The sequence below is a fragment of the Myotis daubentonii genome, chromosome 5 (assembly GCF_963259705.1).
Source record: "Myotis daubentonii chromosome 5, mMyoDau2.1, whole genome shotgun sequence".
Classification (NCBI taxonomy): domain Eukaryota; kingdom Metazoa; phylum Chordata; class Mammalia; order Chiroptera; family Vespertilionidae; genus Myotis; species Myotis daubentonii.
Window position 1 is genome coordinate 42,564,742 of NC_081844.1, and position 25,278 is coordinate 42,590,019.

The 25,278-nt window shown below is 39.0% G+C and overlaps 1 protein-coding gene across 1 annotated transcript; it reads left to right on the forward strand.

The window, feature by feature from the left end:
* Positions 1-785: 785 nt before the first annotated feature.
* Positions 786-24,414, forward strand: LOC132235387 (histone PARylation factor 1). Its single transcript, XM_059697648.1, has 8 exons — positions 786-913; positions 4,249-4,408; positions 6,304-6,493; positions 8,374-8,472; positions 13,627-13,777; positions 18,186-18,273; positions 21,908-22,080; positions 24,156-24,414. Exons 1-8 carry the CDS (start codon positions 863-865, stop codon positions 24,285-24,287), a joined length of 1,044 nt encoding a protein of 347 aa, XP_059553631.1. The 5' UTR covers positions 786-862; the 3' UTR covers positions 24,288-24,414.
* The last annotated feature ends 864 nt before the right edge of the window (positions 24,415-25,278 follow it).

Here is a 25,278-nt window from a genome sequence, read left to right on the forward strand (position 1 = left end):
GAGACATTAAATGCCAAATGTTGAGTTAAAATATAAATTTTTATTCACATCAACAAAAATGGTTAAAATCAAGAAAAAGGACAATATATATTCAGGAAATAGAGAATTCATCTCAGGAATGAGGCACAGGACATTCCCAGAATGGCAGTGAGGGAGACCCCAGAGCATCAGTTGAATGTAAACTTCGTTGTGCGTAGGAATCACTGGGGGATCTGGTTAAAATGCAGATTCTGATTCAATAAGTCTGGGTAGGGCTTAAGATTCAGAATTTTTAACGGTTCTCCACGGGATGCTGACGCAGCTGGTTCGGGGACAATTTGCACTGCAGAGCGTAAAGAACAAACAGTCCAGATTGTCACAAGACTAGGAAGAAAGAATGGGAGAGAGAAATTGATTTGCTTCTGGGAGATCATTGAGGATGACAGTGTTAGGCCATAATAGTACAGCACAGTAGAAAAGGAAGAGGGATGAAATAGAGGGAAAGGTTAATCTTTACAAATCAAGGGGAAACATGGGCTGGGGTGAGGGCAGTGCCCTATATCCAGGTGTTTATTTGCCCCTAGTGAACACCTGAGGTGGAAGCCCGCACCCCCTGAACGGAAACAAATTGGGGGTCCTGTATCTCAGGAGCATCCCTAGGAGATGCTCTGGAGGGCGGGGATGCAGCCGGGTAGTGGGCGGAGCCTCGGCCGGCCTGACTCCGAGCCTCAGGGGGCGGGGCGTAGGCGGAGTCTTCTCCCTAAATAGGCGCGCTGGGGGGCGGCGCAGGCATTCGGATTGGTGGCTCTTGAACCCGGAAGCAGTCGGCGGCGCTCGGAAGCCTCGGCGGCAGGCGGGAGACGGCTGGTCCAGCAGCTGCAGAATGGTCGGCGGCGGTGGCGGGAAGCGCAGGCCCGGCCGGGAGGGGCAGCAGGTACTGCCACGGAGGCGGTGCGGGCTCCGCGGGCGCTTTGAGTGGTAGCCGGGGCGCCAAGGGGCTGCTCATCGCACTTACCAGGCGACCACCGAGCGCCGGCCGTGTGCGCGGGTCGGGGCCGCTCTTTCCCAGAGTTCTGCTGGGTTTGGGGCCGGAGACGTAGCGCCTCGGCATCTTCTGCGCTCTCCCGGCGCGGGCAACCAACAGTTCATTCATTCATTCAACCAGCCAAATTGATCGGAGGCCGGGCGCAAGGCAGGCGCTGTGCCGGCGCCCCTGCCCCTCGCGGAGCCCCCAGCCTCGGGAGGCGGGGCACCAGCGAAGATAACGTGTTGCCGTAACGCTTTTGTTGGCTTTTGTAACAAAAATGTGTAGCGAGTGCTGTGGGAACGTGGAAGGGGGATTTTAAGCAGTCCCTGGGAACTGTGAAGGAAGTCTTTTAGGGCAGCTCACCAGTGTGAAAGCGTTCGTGAAGGCGGAGAAGAGGAACAAGGGCTCAGAAATCGGTGCAGAGGTGTTTGGGCACAGCGGAGAGTTCCGCCAGGCTGGATGGAGCCTGGGCGGTGGGGAAGTAAGGGGCACCTGATCCCAAAGGCACGGGCGGGGGGCGGGGGGGCATGATCTGGGCCTTCATTATATTTGGGTCAAGCATCAGCGCAGCCCCTGAAGGGCACAGCTGTCCTAAATTCTAGTTATTGGGGATGTGGAGGTGCTGAATTGGTGTGTGCTGTAAGGCAGAGCTGCTAAAAAAAAAAAAAAAAAAATTTTAAAAAAAACACCTTATCTCCTTTTGGTCAGTGGACCGCTTTGACAGAGTGATAGTGTTAGAAACGAAATAACAAAAATAAAGATGACTCTATAGAGACTACAGCTAACAATAATTGCCAGCATCTATAGATTACCTGCTAAGACTTTTCTGTGTGTTTTTGTAAGTAACTTACGCGCATAACAACCCTATGATGCAGGTGGAGCACAACATATGCCCTGTTTGTAAATGAGTAAACAAGGCACAGAGAGAGGTTAAGTAACTTGCCCAGGGTGACCGAGCTGGAAATCAGAAGTCAGGTGTCCGTCAGCCCAGGTCACCTCACCAGGTCACCATTAGGCAAAACTGCCTTTCAGCAAGGTAGATAGACTGAGGCTTTTCTTTCTAACAACTTAAGTGTGAGCCAGTCTTTGAACCAAAGTTGGCTATTAAAACAGAAGGGAGGGTAGGTCAGAACTTGATATGTTCCAACTGTTGTATTTGCAGTTGGAGAAGCAGCATGAAGTGCTGTGCTCAGGAGCCAGCCCATCTGGGTTTAAATAAATCCCTGTTCTTTCATTTTATACTTAGGGCCCTAGGGGTAATTACTTCAGTCTCCTCATCTGTAAAATGTGGATAATATCTTGCTCATAAGGTAGCTGTGAAGATTAAATGAGTTAATCCATAGAAAATCCTTATTAGAACGGTGGCCTGGCACATAGTAAGTGCATAATAACTACTTTTTTTTTATGTATTGTTTTTATTATTATCTTTATTAGTTGTTTGCTGTTATCATCATCCATTTTTGGATTCATATTTCAGCACCTTTTTTGTTAAATTTAATTAGGACCTCAGGCACATTATAATCTTTGGCTTTTTTACCTTGTTTATTTAATGACATAACACCTGTAAACCCACTGCCCAACCTGAGAACTGAAACATTGACAGTAACTACATCTACTTGTGTTCCTCACCTACCCTCTAACTTCCTATCACCCACATTCAATGTAGCTACCATCCTGAATTTTATGTTTTCCCTTGCCTTCTTTTTACAGCTTTATCAGCTTTGAGTGTATGCCTAAACAACATTTATTTATTGTTTTTAAACTTCACAAAAAGGCTGTGATGCTGCATATAATCTTCAAGGACTTTTTGTTTCACTCAACATTCTATTATGAAGACTGATTCATATTGTGTGTACCTCTATTTCATTTTCACAAAGTGTAATATTACATTGTTGGAAATTCTGTAACTACCTCTTCTGTCAGTAGGCATTTTTCATTTATTCTCTGTCTTCTGCTCTTAGAAACAGTGCTATCAAGAACATTCTGGTATGTGTCATCTTTGTAGGCTTTGATGCTACCTAAAGTAGTATCAATAAACTTGAGTCTACTGGGAAAATTGAAGAATATAAGTATGAGAAGCATTTAAGGTTAAAATTTTTCAACCTTGGCACTATGGACATTTTGGGCCATTTAAGTGTTTGTTAAGGAAGCACATTCTGTGCATTGTAGGATATTAGCAGTATCCCTTGCCTCTATACCACTAAATGTCAGTAGCACTTCTCCAAAAACCTCTCCAGACATTACTAAATGTGTCCCTTAGGGAGTTGGGGCGGGCGGGGGTGGGGGTGGGGGGCGGGCAAAATCCCTCCTGGTTGAGAAGCACTGACTGATGGGAAGAATAAGAAGAGAAGAACTTAATCCAAAAGAAAGGTTCTAAAAAGAAAATCAGCCAAAACCGGTTTGGCTCAGTGGATGGGGCGTTGGCCTGCGGACTGAGGGGTCCCAGGTTCGATTCCGGTCGGGGGCATGTGCCTGGGTTGTGGGCACATCCCCAGTGGGAGATGTGCAGGAGGCAGCTGATCGATGTTTCTCTCCCATCGATGTTTCTAACTATCTCTCTCCCTTCCTCTCTGTAAAAAATCAATAAAATATATTTTTAAAAAAAAGAAAGAAAAGAAAATCAGATTGCTACTTGCAAAACTAAAGATAAGTAACCTCCAACTGAGTATTTTGTCACTATAGAAATTTATCGAATACCTAACATGCATTATAAAACTTGGCATACTTATATAATGAACCTATTTTACAGACATGTTGGAGATCAAGTTTTATGACCTAGTCCTGGCATTAAAGGGCCTTTTGTGAAATGATTAACTAGTAAATTCCCTTGTATCCAGTTATTTTGGACAATTGCATTTGATGTGATAACAATATATATAAACAAAACGCATGGTGAATCCTATTTACCAAAAGAAGGCAAAACCTGCCTCTTCCTTATTCCTCTTTTCCCACTTTTTACCTTTTCTTTTTACTTTAGTTATTTTGTTGTTTATATTTTTTGTTTCTATTATCTTAGAGAAATACACTTAAAGACTTGCTGTATGAGTCCTCTTAACTACTATATATTATAAACTTTTTTATTTGCTTAAAAGAATTCCCAGATTTTACTCAAAAATACCATTTATAGTGTTTCAAAGTGTATCTCATAGAGTTGGGTAAACAGAAATAAACAATGTTGTTATTTAAGGAAAGTTATTGAAATTACTGTTTGGAGAAAAAACATTTTGTATGCCAATTTTCAGTGTGAAATAACAGTTGATGTGAAGAAGAGTAAATCCTGTGAAGCTGATGTCTCTAGTGACCTTCGAAAAGAAGTAGAAAATCATTATAAGCTTTCTCTGCCTGAAGATTTCTATCACTTCTGGAAGTTCTGTGAAGAACTTGATCCTGAAAAGCCAGCTGGTGAGTTGTTCCAGAATCATTCTCCTACTTCTACCAATTGAAAAGACGTAGAAAACTAAACCAAGGATCTAAACAGTTCATAGAAAAGGAACCTTTTCAAACAGGTTTCTAATAAGAGAAACATAAGCTTATGCTAAAATTATACCACTATCGCCTATTATCCTGGTAAAGGTAAGAATTTCACAACATCCTTTGATGAGGGTTTGAAAGAAAACAAGTATTTTGATATGGTGCGAGAGTTTTAGTATGACTTTTAGCAACTTGTTTTATGACTTTTAGCAACTTATGGATTATGTGAACCAAAATTATGTTCAATGATATATATTGAAACAAAAAATAAGAAATGGCTTAAATGCCCATCAGTAATGCATCCATTCAATGAGTATTCATTGTTCTAAAAGAGTGAATCTGATTTTTAGGCAATGATAAAGTATCATGCCTGAAAAATTTTAAGTGAAAAAGAAGAATATAGAGTATTCAGAAGTCAAGGATGCACACACACATCCTTATATACTTCCTATATACTTATACTATCTCTGAAGGGATACACAAAAACATGATGTTTTTGACGGAGTTACTTTTCACTCTTACCGTTTTGTACTGTTTAAATTTTGAGCATGAGGTGGGGGGAGAGAAACACTAATACTCAATTGATGAAAATGAATCATATTGGTAGATAACTATGAATTTTGACAATATATCAAAATACTTAAACTCTGCAGCTACTTCTCAAAAAATATTCATGGTTGTGTACAAATATGTATTAAGATATTCACGGAAGCATTGTTTAGAATAGTAAAAAAGTTAAACAGTAAATATCAGTAGTAGAATAGTTATCTATAATGGAACATTGTGCAGGTATTAAAAATTATGTTAAAGAATTTAATTTCATGGGAAAATATTCAGAAAATTTAAGTGAAAACAGGATGGAGAACAAAAAAAAATTGGAAAACAGCATGATCTCCCTTTAAAATATCTATATGTTTATATTTGTTTATAGAGAGGGAAATGTTATTACTGTCTACCAGACTATTAACCTGGTTATCACTGGCTAGTGAGATGGGTAGTTTTAGTTTTTATATTGCTTTAAAAATTAGGGTGTGCTGTCTTAACTTCCCGCCAAGCTGAGCCATATTCTCCCTCCAAGGAAACTGTGCTCTTATTCACATTGTTACCTCTTCTAAGAATTTTCTTCCTTTCTCCAGCCCCACCATGGAATTCCTGGAATGCTTACTTCTCTCTTAGAGGAACAACCAGTCCCATCTTATATAGTTAGAGTGTACATTTGAACAGACTTCATAACTGGTATTATTTAACATTCTCCCTCTGTGGTCTGAGAATGGAGATAGAAGGAATCATACAGCATTTGGTTGGCTAGATAGATTGTCAAGGAGGCAAAGGAAGCCCACGGTGATAATTAGCTGAAGTGGAGGGAAAGGGAAAGAAATGTTTTCATTAAATAAATTATTTATGTTCCTTAATGCACACTCATTTGTTACCTATCATGTTTCTCCCTTAATCTGGGTATGCTACAATTATCTAAGGCTCACAACAACCTAGTAATGAGACAGGGTAAGTGTTTGCAGCTCTAATATGCCCATAGGAAAACAAAACAGTCTTGCTTTGGCCAAAATAACAAATGGCAGGAATTTTTGAAATGTATTCAGTGGTAAATTTAGGAGGAAATCCTACATGTAAGTGCCACATTTTTATTGCTCTGATTTCTTTTCCATTGAGTGTTATTTATAACTAATGTCTTCACATGTAACTACATTTTTTTTTAACTTTAAATGGTTTTTTAAGGTAATTGCTTAGAAATAGTTTACTAGTGAAAGGCATTATGTCCTATCTGCCTCTAGAAAGTTATTGTCTAAATAAATTTATTTAATTTATAGATTCACTTTCCGAAAGCCTTGGACTTCAATTAGTGGGTCCGTATGACATCCTTGCCGGAAAACATAAAATGAAAAAAAAATCATCAAGCCTGAATTTTAACCTTCACTGGAGATTTTACTATGATCCTCCTGAGTTCCAGACAATAATTATTGGAGATAATAAAACTCAGTTCCACATGGGGTATTTCAGGTAAAGGATCTTTTCCTCTAAAATATAGTTACTGTCCTTCTAACAAGCATAAATACATATTCAAAGTGAACAGCATATTTTTACCTTGTTGGTGGGTACATGGGCCATCTGTTCTGCTATTGCGATCCTAACTTACCCTAGGATGGGTGAACTCTAGGTTTAACCTCACTGGTTTTTCCTTTGTGGTTACAAACTTTTTCTGGGGGGAAGGGCAGTTGAGAAAAGCTCTTTTAGCTCAAGGAAGATAGTTTAGAGCAGATGCTGTGACTTTAATTAGCCATGTGCTTCAAGGGACCATAGAGACAGTCAGTAGTTAAGAATGTGCTCTAGCCCTAACCGGTTTGGCTCAGGGGATAGAGCATCAGCCTGCGGACTCAAGAGTCCCAGGTTCGATTCCGGTCAAGGGCATGTACCTTGGTTGTGGGCACATCCCCAGTAGGGAGTGTGCAGGAGGCAGCTGATCGATGTTTCTAACTCTATCCCTCTCCCTTCCTCTCTGTAAAAAAATCAATAAAAATACATTTTTTTAAAAAAAGAATGTGCTCTAGCTCTTTCCCTTTGGCGTGCCACTGAAGATCCTGGTGTTGCCCTGCACTTGTGACAGTCTTAATGCTGCCCCCACCTTATACCCACCAATAAGTCAATTTTCTATCAAAAAAAAAAAAATGTGATCTGGAATCAGGTCCTACTGACTGGTCCTACTGTTTGCTATCTGACTGACCCTGTCTGTGTCAGTCATTAGTGATTGAATTTCTGTGACTTGGTTTCTTCTGTAAAACTGAGGTTAATATGGATACCTAATAGGATATTAGGGATTAAATGGCTCTGTGCAAGGTGCTTAGAATGTTAAAGAAATAGAAGTAGGTTACAGGGAAAAATACTTGTACCAGCAGAGATGCTGTCATTTAAAGTAAATATTAACTGTAAGATAAGAGAATAGAGGAAGTGCAGGAAACGTGCCAAGGGAGAAGCAATGTGGTACAGTAGAATGTACACAGTGCTGGAAATTGGGTTAGCATAGATTTCACTTCTGGCTTTGTTGTTAATTTACCAGGACATTGGCCGAGTGCTTCATCTCTCTATTTTAGTTTCCTCAATTGTAAAATCAAAGAATTTGGTTATATGTATACTAGCGGCCCGGTGCATGAATTTGTGCACGGATGGGGTCCCTCAGCCTGGCCGGTGTTCGGGGCTGATTGGGGCTTATGGGGAGCGGCCGGCTCCGGGGAGGGACCGCTGAAGGTTGGCTGGCTGCAGGAGGTTGGCTGTAGGAGTGCACTGACCACCAGGGGGAAGCTCCTGCATTGAGTGTCTGCCCCCTGGTGGTCAGTGTGCATCATAGCAGCCGGTTGACCCATCATTCAGTTAGGTCGTTCATTTGTTTAGGCTTTTATATAGATAAATCAGATCCTTTTGCATCTAATGTTTTATAATCCTGTCTGTCTTGTTTTTCTGCCTTTTTTCACAGACTATAATAGTAGGGTTGAGTTGATGGTGTATATAATCTTCCCTACTTCTTTTTGATAGGCTTTACTCCCCTTTTCGTATATTTAGTTATACAAGTAACTAGGTCCTAGAAATGTTTTTTTAAAAAATACGTTTTTATTTATTTTAGAGAGGGCAAGCCGGGTATGTACCCTGACTGGGAATCAAATTGGCAACCTTTTGGTACATGGGCCTAAGAATCTCAATTTTAGGTTCTGTATATAAGCAAGATTTGTCATTGCTATTCCTAAGAAACTTAGAGCTTAAACCTGGCAAATTCCAATCAAAAAGCAAACAAACATGTAGATATAAATTGTTGTCTATAGACCTAAAAATACTACTTGTCTAATGTAAATTATGGGCAGCTAAATTTTTAATATCTTTTTCTTAAACAGGGATTCTCCTGATGAACTTCCTGTATATGTTGGTACAAATGAAGCAAAGAAAAACTGTGTAATTGTTCAAAATGGAGATAATGTGTTTGCTGCCGTTAGGTAAGGAAATTCTTTATTTCAGTCCTTTTCTAATTATATTTGTTTATAATATTTGTGCTATATGAGGAATTGAGGTAACCTAAAAATTCTAGATTTCTAGAGATAATTTCTGACTTTTGCAGGTAGTCTTATACTTATATTCTACTTTTCACCCCCCTCCCCCCCCCCCCCCGCAAAAATAATATATATCTAATTATCTTATTTAATGGAACTATTCCTTAATGTTGACCTCAGTTGTCCCATGGGAAAAGCAAAATTTTTTTTAGTGAAAACTGATGATATTTTAAACACCATCACTATGGATTCATAGTAAGAGCTCACTGTATCTAGTTCAAACAGATATTTAATACAGTAAAACAGGTGCTCATAACATCCTCAGACTGGCTGATGGAGCAGCCTGAACCTCCAGGAATGAAAGATGTGGGCAGAACTGGATCACCAATGGAGTTTGTCTCTGCCACCATCAGGAAACTGGAAATCGGCAGCTGCTGCCACAACAAGTGGCTTTGGGACCACACTGTCTTTGCTATAACCTGGGCCAATAAAATGGATGCCCTGCCCTCTGCCTCTCAGCCCTCATGCAGCTAAGGACCAGGTGCTGAGATCTCAGCTGCAGCTGCTCCAGAACAGTTAGTTGCCTCTACAGCTATGCTCACTGGTGGACAGCAGAAGCACAGCCTCCTCTCCCAGGGATCTCTTTGGATTTCAGAGTTGCATCTGCTTGAGAGAAGCTAGGTCCCACGTGGAGTCTGAGCTGAAGAATAGTATGGGAAATGCAGTAAAATCTCTTGTGGAAGAGGCTTGGGATGGAGCTGAGCGAGCTAGTCCACAATACACCAGCCTCAGACAGAACTCGAAGCTATTTGTTAGCAGCTATACAGTTTACACTGTACAAAAATGAAGAAAGCCATCTTTATCATTTAAATACAATAAGTAGATCATGTTTTGTGGGAACTCTTTTTATTACCCACTTTTTAAAAAGACTTATGCCTGTGATTTAATAATGCAGATTTGCAATAAAAAATTCAAACTAACTGGACTACACTGCTATGTATATGTCATACATACCCGTGTATTTAAAGGGCAACTCGTAGACATCCAAAAAAGGTTCTTTTTCTTCTGATGCTTCTGAGTTTTATAAAATGTTGCTTGTCTCTGTTATACAGTTCTTATAGTAAATTTTATAATTTACATAGAATTTAAAGTTCTTTTAAGCCCTTCAGATTTACCATTCAGTTGAAATTGGTGCCATGTTTATTAGAACTGATAGCTTTTACTTACCTACTGTCTGTCTCTTGCATTATCATGTAAATTCCATAAGGACAGAGGCTTTCTTATATAGTGTACTTGCCCCATAGTAGATGCTCCAAATATTTTTGGCATGCAAAAACACCTAACTTTTCATTAATCTTATTAAAAATCTCTTTAAAAAAGAAAGTCATAGTGGTTATCTGAAATAATCCAAGACTGTTCTGGTATTTTTTAGCTTTTTGGAGAACACAGAAAAGAAAAAGAAAAAAAATTGGTGATAAATTTATAATTTAGGTGAAGACCAGCAAGTAAGTATTTGAGTACCTGTTTCACTCAGATGTTTTCAGTCTCCAATAATTTATCTCAAACATAGAGGTAAAAATACTATAATGTCTTTCAACTGTTAACAACTGTTTTAGTTTTTAAGATTTTCCTTTTCTTAAAAAGCTACTAGAACATTTAGTTTAACTTATTTCTATACCAGCCTGAGTAAGGTCTTTGAAGTGAGACCATCCTATATAATAAAAGCATAGTATGCAAATTGTCCCCTCAACTGGGAGTTCATCCTGGTGTTTGACCAGGGGGTGGGGCCAGCCAGGGGAAGGGAGGGAGTACCCAGCCGGCAGCTAGGGACCCTACCAGTGCACAGATCCTGTGCACTGGACCTCTAGTTTGTTATAAACAAATTATTTTTATGCCCCAGGAAACTAGTTCACTTTGTGCAAGATTGAATAGTAGTCAAAGAAATGCAAATTAAGCCAACAAAGATTAGTCAAGAGTAAAGAGTGATAATACCCAATTAGATGATAAGAATCTATTGATTTAAGTGTTCATTGGTAAAACTTTACTAGTGTAGCGAGCAATTTGAATCTTATTCCAAAATTTCATGACAGATTATTAACATTGCCAGGTACTACGCTAAGAAAAGAAACATTTTTACCCTTAAATCAGCAGTTCCATTTCTAGCTAGTTAACTATAGAACTTCTGGACAGGTACACAAATATGTGTGTATATTACAGATTATTGATAAAAATGAAAAATTGGAAACATCAAATCCAGCAATAGGAAAAATTAGGTCAGTAAATAATAGAACGTCCATACACTATAATGCCAGGATCCTTTTATGTTGATTTGGAAAGATGTTTGATATATGAAGAGGCCAAATAATAGAATAGTGTAGAATGATTCCTTTTTCATATTGTTTAATGAACATAGGAAAAAATCTAGATATACTCAAAGTTTCCATTTATCTTTGGACAACAAAATTTGGAGTGAATTTTTCCCCATTCTGTTCTTTTAGCAGTACTTTTGCTCTCACCTCTTTTTAGAACTCAGGGATCCCCAACAGACCACAGTCTATTTTTTTGGTAACTGCTATTTAGTTAATGGTTTTAATCGTGACTTCATATCAGAACCTCCTGGGTTACTGGTTAAAAGTATTTGACTTTGAGCTCTTTTGGTCCTGCCTCTAAATTCCCCTTCAGTACATATAGAACAGGACTAAGGAATATATGTTTTTAAATACACATTCCAGATATGTCTAAGTGTAACACAAAATTGTACTTTTCTAATTTTGATATTTCAGTTTTTAAAATTTATTTACCCTACATTTAATGAATGCTTAATTTGTTCAGGACCGAAAAACTAAGCAGATTTGAAACTTAGTAAAAGAATAAATTTATTTTATCCAATATATCAGATCTTGGGTGATATTGTTAAATAATCTTTTTTCCTCTTGCCTGCTGCCCCATCTTTCTCTGCTGCATTGTACTGGTAATGTGAAACCATTAACTAAGTAGCAGTTATCAAAGAACTGTGTGTGGACCCCTCAGGGGGTCTCTGACACCCTTTTAAGAGGCCTATGAGGTCAAAACTATTCACAGTATAAGATGTCAGTTGTGCACCAGTGGCACAGAGGTAATGAAAGGTGGATAATACTTGTTAATGCCTTGACAAGAATCAAGACAGTGGTGCCAAATTAGCAGTCATTACATTATTAAGGTAGTAATATATTGTGTGTCATTTAAGAATGTCAGTGATGAAGCAGTGAAAACATTAGAGTTCTATCATTGAGTACACACCCCTTAACATTCTGTGTGATGAAATGGGACATACCTAGAAAGAAAGCCCTTGTGCATACTCAAGTGTTGGTTTGTCTCAAGGAAGAAGCTCTTGTGTGACAGAGCTGTGAGCTGAACTTTCTCCACAAATGAACCAAAGAAAACAGCTAACTGTATTTGTTGCCAGTGGTTAAAATTCAGGGTTTCAAAAACAAAAATTAGAATTGGGGAAACTTACAAGCACCATTGTGAGCTTGACAGCTTCTCACTACCTAACGACGTTTCTAATGTGACTAGTGGTAATAGTAACGAAAGTGATTTTTTCATATTGTGATATATCAGAGTGAATATGATATAATGAAAAGTTTCAATATTTGGAAGATCTGCATAATTGAGTATTTTGTAAGTGATCACTGCTGTATTCATTCAAAGTTCAAGGTACCCCAATGGATTTTAATGAAACAGAGTACAAAATGTTCCTGGTTATTATTTCAGTTTATACTTGGCAACTGTAAGCATCAGAAAGCAAAGTATTGGAGAGTAAGTTGAAGCTGAGAGACAAAAGCTGCATACATTGCTACCAAGATAATCATAATAATGTGGTAAATGTGGAAGACAGCAATTAAGTGCCTTAAGTAGCGATGGAGTCTTCACAGAGATATTTTATCTAGGCCTAGAATGCCTACGAACTTACTAGAAAAAATGGGAAGAAGGATGTTCTAGGCAAGGTAGCAGTATATGAATGAAAGTATGAAAACAAGAGGCGCATAGTATTTGAAGGCCTGTATGCCATGCCAGAGAGGTTGAGGAAGACTAAAATTGATTCACCTAGACCTGATGTCTTTAATTTGCTTTTTATGGTTGATATAAACATATTCTCATGATACACAGCTGGTTATGACTGAAGGTAGCATTTGGTGTAAGTATGTGTGCTGTCATCAGAAGACAGTGATTTGGTGGTCTTGATTTCTGTGGCACTGTGATCCTCCCCTGCTAACTCTGAACTTGAGTAAATGGATTGTTCTCTGTCCTTAGTTTTCTGACGTGTAAAATGGGGATAAGAATAACACCCACTATAAGCGTTCCTACCTTTTAAAGTGCCAAGTCCACAGCAAACTGTCAAATGTCAGTAGTAACAGAAGCGACTTTCCTCCTGGGAGTCTGGCAGTGGCTACAGAGGAAGGGGGCTGACCTGTGTTTCCAGCTCTTCATTTTACTCTCGCCCTCCTGTTCTGCTGGTTAAAGTCTTAACCTGCTTATGATAAAACACAGTTATTTCCGTAACTGGCAGTAACGTAATGTACTGTTCTCATGCCTTTTGTATTGTGCTTCTGTATAAGCTTATAAAGTAGCTTTGCTTTCCTTTTATGTTTTCCAAATTTATCTTAAAACAAATTTGAAGGTAACATTTTTAAAAATCTGCTGATCTTCAGTATTATAACAGTGTCTCCTGGCTCTTCAAAAATAAAAAATCCTTTTGTGTACATTCTACTTCCTGTAATGCCAGACTCCTCCACAGCAGTATGTAATATCTTAATATCAAGTAATGCCACATAATACTTGGCTTAATCTCAGCTTTGTAAATATCCCTATATCTTTATTGTAGACAGAGATAATACACATTTCAATCATTTGTTGGTTTTGAGGCTGAAAGCTTTTTATTGATACTGCTTTTCCCTTGTTTGAAGAAATCTATTGGGGATTATGAGAGAGCTGTAATTATTCTGCAGTCTTTTTCTTAATGGAATTTGATGTTTTTAACTTAGCTCCTTTCACTTTTCCAGGCCTGTGTACTTAGTACAGTGGCCTATTGTATAACGAGGGCTTTTAATTCTTTTTCAGATTATTTTTGATGAAAAAACTTAAAGAAGTAACAGATAAAAAGAAAACTAGTTTCTTGAAATCCATAGATGAAAAGCTCACAGAAGCAGCCAGAGAACTGGGGTACTCACTGGAACAGAGAACCGTGAAGATGAAACAGAGAGACAAGAAAGTAAGATTTTTTGAATCTGTTAATCGCTGGCTTTTTTGCTATTTTAATAGGGTTTTCTCCCCTCCCTTGACTCCTTCCCATGTGCCCCTTATCCTTGTCTTTTCACCTGCTGCCTCATCCTAAGGAGAGCTGGATGCCACCCCCAGGACTTCCTCCATGGCTGTGTGACAGACATCTGGACTGTCATGAGGACTGCACTGGAGCAGGGCTTGGATGGTCTGTGGGTCGTTACAGGTCGAGTTATGTGCTATGTTGCTACTGGGGTTGCCTAACTCATGCCAGTATTCCCCACGCTTTTAATCTTGTTTTACCAGTTACTCATTTAATAGAACTGACTGAAGGCAGCTTTGCATGTAATTTACTTAAATTTCTTTTTTTAATGGGTAAGGTCATTGGCTAATGATTTAGTGCAAGGTGTCCTTTGGGAGTAGATTTGTAAGGCTATGCCTCAGAGTTCTTTCCTCAGGGCCTCTAAGGTGGTTGGTTCCCTTCTGAGAGACAGTGTGTATCCAGATTTGTTCATTTCCTCCAATAAATGTGGGTCTTAGCAGTCCTCTCTCCTTATCCCTTCAGCATATCGTGTTGCATCTCTCCTAGTGCCTGTAGAGTAGTGGAGTGCTTTGTAAACAGCAAATACTTTGGTAAGGTGTTGGATCCTTTTGGTTAACACTTAGAAATTTCAGAGTAAGTTACCAGACAAGCTAGAATTCTGCTCTGGGGTAAATGAGAATTCTAGAGGAGTTTGTTCCTATAACCCCTGGGTCGGAAGGACATTGGTCACTGGAGAATGAGGGCACCCCAGTCTCCTTCCGCCTCTCACCATTGTCTTCTGTAGCTGGTTCCTCTGAATGTTCTAGGCCAAATGAAGTACTAGTTACTCCAAAATAAACTAGTACTGGTGATGAAGTACTTTACTCTACTTGGTTATTGAAAGTCCTACTTTAGGTCCTTCCCTGATCGTGACTCAACTATAGGGTGATGTTCTGGTAAATTAGTCACTAAACTGCAGTGTTAGCAGTTCTTTCTTTACTCCTGTAGACCAAAAACAGTTTCTAAAAATATACATTTGAATGAAACTCACTACAATAATATACAGAGATCCAACAGCAGACTAGAGGATCGCAAGAATCAAGTCAAAGATTTGAAATACGAAGAAGCAAAAACACCCAACCGGAAAAGCAAAAGGAAAAAAGAATACAAAAATATGAAGATAGCGTAAGGAGCCTCTGGGACAACTTCAAACTTACCAACATCCGAATTATGGGAGAGCCAGAAGAAGAGAGAGAGCAAGATACTGAAAACCTATTTGAAGAAATAATGAAAGAAAACTCCCCCTACCTGGTGAAAGAAATAGACTTACAAGTCCAGGAAGCGCAGAGAACCCCAAACAAAAGGAATCCAAAGAGGACCACACCAAGACACATCATAGTTAAAATGACAAGAGCAAAAGACAAAGAGAGAATCTTAAAAGCAGCAAGAGAAAAAAAGTCAGTTACCTACAAGGGAATACCCATACGATTGTCAGCTGATTTCTCAACAGAAACCATGGAGGCCAGAAGGGAGTTGCAAGAAATATTCAAAGTGATGAATAGCAAGAACCTACAACCAAGATTACCCAGCAAAACTAGCATTTAGCATTGAAGGTCAGATAAAGAGCTTCACAGATAAGAACAAGCTAAAGGAGTTCATCACCGCCAAACCAGTATTGTATGAAATGCTGAAGGGTATTCTTTAAGAAGAGGAAGAAGAAGAAAAAGGTAAAGATAAAAATTATGAACAACAAAGTGACAATACATATCCATCAACAAGTGAATCTAAAAATCAAGTGAATAAAAAGTATGAGCACCTCCAAACCCCTCTTTGTTTGGGGTGTGGAGGTGCCCAGATGAGGTGCAGCTGTGAAGCAATGCGGGCTGCTGACGAGCCTTAGGCCTTCTTTTGGAAGCTCTGGGGTTCCCTGACCCAGCTGCAGTTTGTTAGGTTTTAGATTGCAAAAGGCCAGGCCATTCGTATGCAAAAGCCACTGCGCACCGCTTGGGTGGGGCGGGGTCTCAGGAAATCACGGTGCAAACAGCAATGGTTGCCCGTTGGCCCTGCCCCGGATAGGTCCTTGGGTCTCTGTGTCCCGCAGCCCCGTGCAGGAACAATGAACGCTGCAAGAACCTCTGAGAGAAAGCCGCCCTGTGTTCTGGCCCAATGCCAGGCAGTCCAGTTTCTCCCCCTATGAGTCTGGGTCCCCAGAGTCTCGCACAGAATTGGAGTTCAGAGCAGTTGGGAGTTTGTATCTCCCTCCTGATTGAAAAAGACCACAGCGTACCCAGTTGCCAGCCCGTTTCGCGCGGCTACATACCTCCGCTCTTCTGCACCTCTGCACCTCCTCCCAGTCTAGATGCGCTCTTCTCTTTCCCTCTAGTTGTTGGACTTCCACTAAGCCAGCCCTCCCATGGTTCTGGATTTTAGTTGTAGTTTTGATGTGGTTGTGCAAGGCAGCAAGTTCAGGTGTTTACTTATGCCGCCATCTTGGTTCCTCTGTATTCCTGATTCTTGAGTAAAGACTGAGCTTGTATGTACAGAACAGCTGTTAACAATTTCTTCCATCAGAGCCTTATTTTATTTTTCTGCCATCAACTATCATTTATTTCAGGTAGGATTCCATAACTGTAAGATATGATTGGGGTTTAAACTTCATAGGCATATTTGTCCTAGCCTACTCCCCTGTGGTTTTATGCTTGTTTGTTTGTATTTGTTCTTTTTATAAAAACAGCTGGTAAAAACATAAATATAAAGAAGAAAAGAACTTATAAGACCACCATGATTTTTATCCTGCCAAAGACAACATATTGGTTACATTTTCAATTCAAGATTGTTCTTTGTTATTTTAATCTCCATTTAATTTGTACTTTTCCAGTATAATAGACCACTATACAGTACATTAGAAATCAGTATTTTATACTGACAACACCTTACAGTGCTTTGGATTGCAAAGTTCTTATGATTTACCTCATTTGACCTTCAAAGCAAATCTGCAGAGTAGGTAGGAATTATCATCCTATTTTACAGATACGTAAATTGAGATTTATAGATTTGTCCAAAATCATAATTGAGACAGATCTGAGACCTGAATTCAATTTAATAATTAGCATTCTTTCCACTCCATCCTCTTACTAATTGGCTATAAGCCACTTTGCATTTTTTCATTCCTAGATTTCATTATTAAAAAGGTACTTTGACTTAATGATATTGTAAAATAAGGGTATACCATTCTATCCACCCCTGATCCTTATGCCTTAGAATATTACCACCGTGGTACAGGGTTTTCCTAAATTTGTATTTCTGTTGTCTATAATAAAATTATGATTCTGGTATTTTGCTAGTACAGTTTATCATCTGGAAAATGTGAAAGTACACATTATGGTTTTTGTTGTATGTCAGCGTAAGATAAGTCAGTATATCACTTTTTTCTTTATCAATACTGTTTTATGACCTGCTTTTTATGCTTATGAATATATTGTGATTATTGCTTCATATTGCTAAATTTAAGATAAATATACCTCATAATTTTGAGTGGCTATGCTTATGTTCAAAGTTTAGGTTGCTTAACATTTTTCAAACAACATTGCCATGAATATCCTTTTATACCTTTATTTGCACACTTATCTGATTTCCTTAGAAGAAATTCCTAGAATTAGTTTTGTCAGGTATACATGGTTTTAGATGATTGTGTGTGTATGCTTTGTTTTTTAATTTTGTGGGGTTTTGTTATTTGCAAAACTATCCTACATATGGTGTTATATTCCCACCAGCAATGTATGAGTGCCTATTTTCTCCATTTCTTCACCAGTACTGGGTATTATCAGGTCTTTTAATAATACTTCCTTGTTTTAATTAGCTTTAACTAGTTTTAATTATTTGATTATAAAGGACATTAAATATTTTTTACTTCTCTGTCGGTCATTTGTATTTCATTTGTGAACTATAAAATCTGCCCATTTTTCTATTGGGAGTTAGAATTAGTCTTCTTTCTTCCTTATGTTTTCCTTTATTTTTAAGACTCCTTTACAGTTGAACTAATATTCTGGCTTGCCTCCTGTAATAGCATGCCATCGTTCTTCCCACACAACTCAGGCTGCAGACTTGTAATGATGACACGAGTAATAACAGCCAGTCAGTTCATTGTTTTATAATTGCTTGAAGTCCTTATGATTTACCTGATTTTAGCTAATTTTAAAGATAAGGAATATTAAACCTTTGCCCTGGCATCTAAATTGACTAATATAAAACGTCATTAAGTTATATTTTGACAAAAATGTTGTTTGTGTGTGTGTTCTGTTAGGTTCAGGTGAGTTTTTGTTTGGTTTGTTAATCTGTTTACCATGATTAAGTTTTATTTTTTTTTTCTTAAACTTAGGTTGTGACAAAGACCTTTCATGGTGCAGGCTTGGTTGTTCCAGTAGATAAAAATGATGTTGGGTACAGAGAGCTCCCTGAAACAGATGGTAATGTATTTCTTATGGACACGTGTATATGTACATATATATGGTAATATCTGGAGGAAGGCTTTCCTTCTGTGGAACAGTAGATGTATACATGTGCCTTTGGTGGGACAGTCACTAGACCTTAGTGATAAGGAGCATGCTCCGGTTTTAGGGTTAGTCAGGCCTGAAGTAAAATTGGGTTTGTACCTGTGTAACCTTGAGCAAATTATTTAACTCCACTAAACTTTGTCATTTTTATCTGTAAAATGGTTAATAATGGTGAATACCATTTATAGGGAGGGGTGTTTGGGGTATAAAAAAAGTATATAAGGTCTTAACACAGTGCTTGCCTTAATAGTGCTTAAATCATAGTAGTTACCCCCAACTGGTGTGGCTCAGTGGTTGAGTGTCGACCTATGAACCAGGAGGTCACAGTTCAATTCCCGGTCAGGTTACATGATGGGTTGCAGGCTGATCCCCAGTGTGGGGCGTGCAGGAGGTGGCCAATCAATGATTCTCTCTCATCATTGATGTTTCTATCTCTCTCCCTCTCCCTTCCTCTCTTAAATCAATAAAAATATATTTAAATATATATATACACACACACACATATAGTAGTTACAGGCATTTAGGGAATTTCAACTTAGTGCCTAGGTTACATTTTCTGAATTATTTCAGAATCTTTGACGTTGGTCAATATACAAGATAGTAATTATTGAAATAGTATGTTTTTATGTATTACTTTGCAAAATTTTTTTCATCTGCAGATAAATTAACTTAGCATTCAGAAGTCCAAGATCCTGAACTAAATCGTTTATGGGTATGAAAACACTTTGAAAATGGACTATTCATACACAAACTGTAATTATTGCTATGTTAAGAAAACAAAATCAAAATAAAAACAAAATCACTTCTCAACTCTTTCCCCTTCCCTTTATTCTCTTATTACTTTGAACATTCCTGTGGGCATTGCCTTAATTATCATCCTGTTCCAAAGAGGATACAACTTAGAAGTCAAAATTAGCACTTCCTCAAGGAAGAACCAAATATTCCTTCCCAGCTTATGGATTTGGGCGTCAATTTATTTTATTTTATTTTTTATTTCAGAGGGAAAAGGGAGGGGGAGAGAGAGAGAGAAACATCAGTTGATCGGCTGCCACCTGCATACCTCCCACTGGGGATCAAGCCTGCAACCTCGGCATGTGTCCTTGACCTAAATCAAACCCAGGACCCTTCAGTCCACAGGCCGATGCTCAATCTACTGAGCCAAACCAACTAGGACTTGGTTGTCCTTTTTTTTTTTTAAAGGGGAGAATGATGATTTTTATTTTTTTAAATATATTTTATTGATTTCTTTTACAGAAAGGAAGGGAGAGGGATAGTTAGAAACATCGATGAGAGAGAAACATCGATCAGCTGCCTCCTGCACACTCCCTACTGGGGATGTGCCTGCAACCAAGGTACATGCCCTTGACCGGAATCAAACCTGGGACCCTTGAGTCCGCAGACTGACGATCTACCCACTGAGCCAAACCAGTTAGGACTAGTTGTCCATTTTTTTAAACAGAACCAACCGGCCTTGCTTGGTGTTCTCTGGGGTTAGCATCTGGAAATCTGCATTCCTAATGAGTTCTCTACAGCGGCTGTTCTCAAACTGTATTGTGCTGCAGAGTCTTTAAGCCGTAGATTGAGGTCTCACAATTATTCAGATGTATTACTTTGTCAGCTTCACATCACATTAGAGGAGTTCCATGAGGAAAATGAATATGGCTGGGCTATAGAATAAGGTAGCTGTTAGTCATATGTGGCTGAGCACTTCAAATGTGGCTACTGTAACTGAGAAGAATTTACTTTAATTGTTTATATTATACTAGAGGCCTGATGCACGAAATTCATGCAAGGGGCTCGGCCCTCACAGCCCCAGATTCATCTGGAAGGTCATCTGGAAGGATGTCCAGTCTAATTAGCATATTATGCTTTTACCATTACAGATACAGAAATGATTGTTTTGGGTAGTTGGATTAAGTTAAATATCTAAAATAATTAATTTCATGTTTCTTTTTTACTATGAATATGAGAAAAACTTTAACCTGCATTGTATTTGTTGGACAGGATAATCTGTCCCACTGTTCCACATTTCCTCCCTGAGTCTCGAGGTACATACTCCGTCTCTACTGGGGAAGGCCTGTGGGCTCTCTTTACCGTCTAGTCTTCTGTTTACATTCTTCTCTTCAGCCTCTGCAAACTCACCTATTCGAAGTTTTGACAAGTAGAATTAGTGTCTTGTTTGGGAAAGGTTGAGAACATCTGTTACAGAAATAGCAGTCTCTAAAACTTCAGGGTTGGTGGGTTTTAAATTGTAGTGTCTGGAATAAACCCTGTTACCCGCCCCTGGTTGTGGTCCTGGGGTTTTATGTCCAAGATCTTCTTTATTTCCCTCAACTGTTTCCTAACATTCTAAACATTAAATCCTTCAGTGGTTTAATTATTTTTGAATGAGAAATGGTAGCAAGACATAAAGGACCTAAAATCAGCTTGCTCCTGCCTACTGTTATTGGCTAAGAGGAGTAATTGACTGGCAGCTTGTCAGTGTGTGACAGTGTTCAGCAAATCACAGTACGATAACCATGCCAAAGTTAAAAGCCCTAGTATATCTTTACCACCCCCGATAATCCTTATATTTGTACTTAGTACCAATAGAATATTGTGCCTCATACATGTAACTTGATAGCTATGTATCATTCTTAGGTGTGATTGTTAATGTTTAAACCAATCCTTTTCTCCCCACTTAATTAACCACTTAATTTAAAGATGTGTTTTGTTGGTTTCAGTAATTGCCATTCTTTTTATTATTGGATAATCCTCCAGGAGGTACTTTCTCAAAAAGGTCTAATTAGATGTTCAGTACCGTCATTCTCATATGCACCCTGAGATCTGACACACATTGGCATCCAGCAGATAGTAAGAAAATGTCGAAAGCCAAAATAGAAATGTTAAACCACTGTTCTTTATAGTTAAACATTAAACATTTTCCGTGTTCTTTTTTCATATTACACTTCTGCATAGCTGCACTTCCCCACTTGGGTAAAGGTTTGATTTTGAAATGTTTTATTGTTGTCTTTTCCTGTATTTTTTAAATAAAGAAGGACAGGGCAAAAAGGGATGAACTTTACTGTCTATTTGGATTTTATTTAATCCAACTGCCAATAAAGAATATCCCAGGGGTGCTTTGCATATGATCTCTGTTGCCATATTCTTTTGTTGTTGTGTGTGTGTTTTTCCAACCTTTTTAAAACAGAAAAACATTCACATTCTTAGCTTGAGGGCAGTTAAAAACGGGGGTTGGGCTAGGTTTGGCCATAGTTTGCCAATCCCTGGACTAGCCTACTGAATATCGTTGAAAGCTTAGTGAAATCATGATTGCAACTAGATCCACTGAAATACTCACATTTTGCTAATACAAGAAATCATTTTGTTAAGCCATGTTTATACTTGAATCTTAATTAGAAAAATTATAAAATTGCCATTCTAAATTACGTTGCCATCCAAGGTTATATCAGTAGTATGAAAAGTCCTATGAAGAAAAAAACCCAGCTGATATTTTTACTTCTGAAGATGATTATAGATAATTTTTAATATCATTGATTTCTTTCAGCCAACCTCAAGAGAATTTGCAAGGCAATTGTTGAGGCACCAAGTGATGAGGAGAGACTAAAGGCTTTTGCTCCCATTCAGGAAATGATGACCTTTGTGCAGTTTGCTAATGACGAATGTGACTATGGCATGGGGCTAGAGTTGGGAATGGACCTCTTCTGTTATGGTTCACATGTGAGTAAAAAATCACCACCAAACCTCCCCGTTCCCCACTCCTTCTCCCTCCTCCCCCCCTCCTCCCCCCCCACATGCACATTACATATCCAAGTTTTAGCACAGGTAGGGTATGTATTTCAAAAGGAGCTTTTGGAAGTGATTTTAAAGCAGATATTTAAAAAATACCTTTTATTTGAAATTCATCTTATATTCTGGCAAAGGTGACTCACCAAGATTATTTGCCTTCAGGTTTACATTAAAGTGAATTTACTTTGGATGTATTAAAGGAACGTGCACGTGTGGGTACATACACACCTTTCCCAGGGCTCCATTTCATTTCCTGCTGTGATGGAGGAGTTATTTGTCCTTGTGCTTGAATTCCTAGATGAAGAATAAATACTATTTTAAAATAGCTTTAGCCTTAGCCAGTTTGGCTTAGTGGGTAGAGCGTCGGCCTGTGGACCAAAGGGTCCTGGGTTCAGTTTTCGTCAAAGGCACGTACCTTGGTTGCAGGCTCCTCTCAGGCCTGGGCCCTGGTTAGGGCTCATGCAGGAGGCAACCAATCGATTTGTTTTTCTCACATCGAATTTTCTGTCTTTCCCTCCCTCTTCCACTCTCCCTAAAAATCAGTGGAAAAATATTCTTGAGTGAGGATTAACAAAAATATTAAAAATAGGCTTTAAATTACTTAAAATATATGAGATGCTAGTTAATCGTTAGCTAATTAAATAGGACACACCTACCCAACAGTTTAGTCAGTGCTTACTCAACTATAGTTGCCTCAAGGTCAAAGAGGCAAGAAGGTGTAGTGGCTTCAGTCTGTTTCTAGGGCTAACCTGTTCGGTTTTAAATTACATCTACCCCACTTAAATGCTTTGTAAAATTTGGCATTTTTTCCAACACCTTTTTTTGTCTCCTTACCTGTAAAATATGTCTGCACGCAGACCATTTAATTCCTGTGATGTCACCTACAAAGCACAAAGAGGTAAACCACCTTGCACAGGCAGTCTGGTTCCCGAGTCAGCATCTAAGTTAGTAATTCCCAAACTGTAAAGAGCATAGGAATCACCTAGAGATATTCAGATGTAGGCTCTGTTTCAGTAGATCTGGGGTGAGGCCTGAGAAGCCACGTTTCTGAAATGCTCCCAGGTGATGCTAATGCTGCTGCTGTGCACACTGAGGAGCTGGACTAAGCCAGCAGCTCACGTTAGCATACATCAGTCATCTGCAGGGCTGTTCAAACACACATGGCTGCGTTATCCCCCTCCCCAAGTGTTTCTTGGGTCCTGAGAATTTGTAGGTCTGGTGAGTCTCATTTGAGAATTCTGCTTCCTCTAAACCACATTACTGTCTTTCCTCTGCCTTCCTCATGTATGCTTACCAGTAAAAATAATCCAAATATTTAACAACCAGAATGACAGCCTTGACCAACCAGAACAGTGCTTGGCCTACCAGGAAATGAACCAGTTTGATCAAAAAAACCTGATTGTTGTGAAAAGTTAAATAACATATAATATATGAAAAGGTGTTATTACACAGAACCTAGCACATAGTAAGTGCTAATTCATGTTTACCAACAAAAGCATTGCCAGTTTTTCTTCAAGTAAATAACAGCAGTAGTCTAAGTCACTTGATAACTCAGGGAGGAGCTTAAAGGATAGAGGGGTTTACATGGTAGGTGGAGGAGAGAGAATTTGAAAAGGGATTGGTTTGAAAACTCAAATTCAGCATACCTCTTCGTAACAAGGTAAAAGCATTTGATTACATAGTTTGGAGCAGAAAAAATAAAGGTTGATCAATTTTATCTAAGGAAATAGGGAAGCTTACGTTTTTAACTTGGTTTTCTTCTGAATTTCCTTCAGAATATACCATTAGTCTTTTAGAGCTACAGAATTGCCTCTTGGACAGAATGCCAGTTGTCTGTCTCAAAATTCAGTCCTAATCAATTGAGAAAGTAGCTAAAATGATTTGGGGAGTATGCTTTGTTAAATGAGTGCTTTTTAAATCTATTTTCTAAAAAAAAAAAAAAAAATCTATTTTCTGTTACCAGGGCATCTGCTTTATTCTCTGCTTAATGTTATTTTATTTTTCAGTATTTTCATAAAGTTGCTGGCCAGCTTTTACCTCTTGCATACAATCTGTTGAAGAGGAATCTCTTTGCAGAAATTATTGAAGATCATCTGGCAAACAGAAGTAAAGAGAACACAGACCAGCTTGCAGCATGAAAGCTGGCTTTCCGTGGTGTACAATATTTTAAAGCATTAATATTAAACTTGTGATTTTTGTTTGTTTTTAAGGGATACAGAAAATAAACTGATGGAAACATTTACTAAAACTTTCTATAAATCTCTTCTGGTTTTGTTTTGTTTTTTTAATTGTTGACAGAATTACAGATGTCTCCCATTTTCTCCCTTTTTGCCCCCCCCCAACAAACTCCCACCCTATCCTACCCCATCCCCATACTATTGTCTGTGTCCATGGATTATGCATGTATGTTCTTTGGTTAATCTCTTCCTGTACCCTCCCACTGAGATCTGATCTCACATATAAGAGAGATAATGTGATATTTATTGTTGTCTTAACTGGCTTCCCTTCACATAATAATTTCCAGGTTCATTGTTGCTGTCTCAAAAGGTAAAAGTACCTTCCTTTTTTTACAGCTGGGTAGTACTCCGTGGTGTAAATCTACTTTTTTTAATCCATTCATCTACTGATGGGCACTTGGGCTGTTTCCAGATCTTAGCTCTCCTATATAATAAAAGCCTAGTATGCAAATTAACCAAACAGCAGAACAACCGGTCACTATGATGCACACTGACCACCACGTGGCAGATGCTCAATGCAGGAGTTGCCCCCTGGTGGTCAGTGCGCTTCCCCAGGGGCTCCTGGTGAGCGCAGTGGCGGGAGCCTCTCCTGCCTCCATGGCAGCACTAAGGATGTCTGACTGACGGGAGCGGGCCTAAGCCGTCAGACATCCCCCAAAGACTCGTGGACTGCAGGAGGGCACAGGCTGAGCTAAGGGACACCCCCCCCCCCCCCCCGCCGCCAAGTGCATGATTTTTGTGCACCGGGCCTCTAGTTGTAAATAATGCTACTATGAACATAGGGGTGCATATATTCTTTCTGATTGGTTTCAGGATTTTTAGATATATTCCCAGAAGTGGGATCACTGGGTCAAATGGCAGTTCCATTTTTAATTTTCTGAGGAACTTCCAT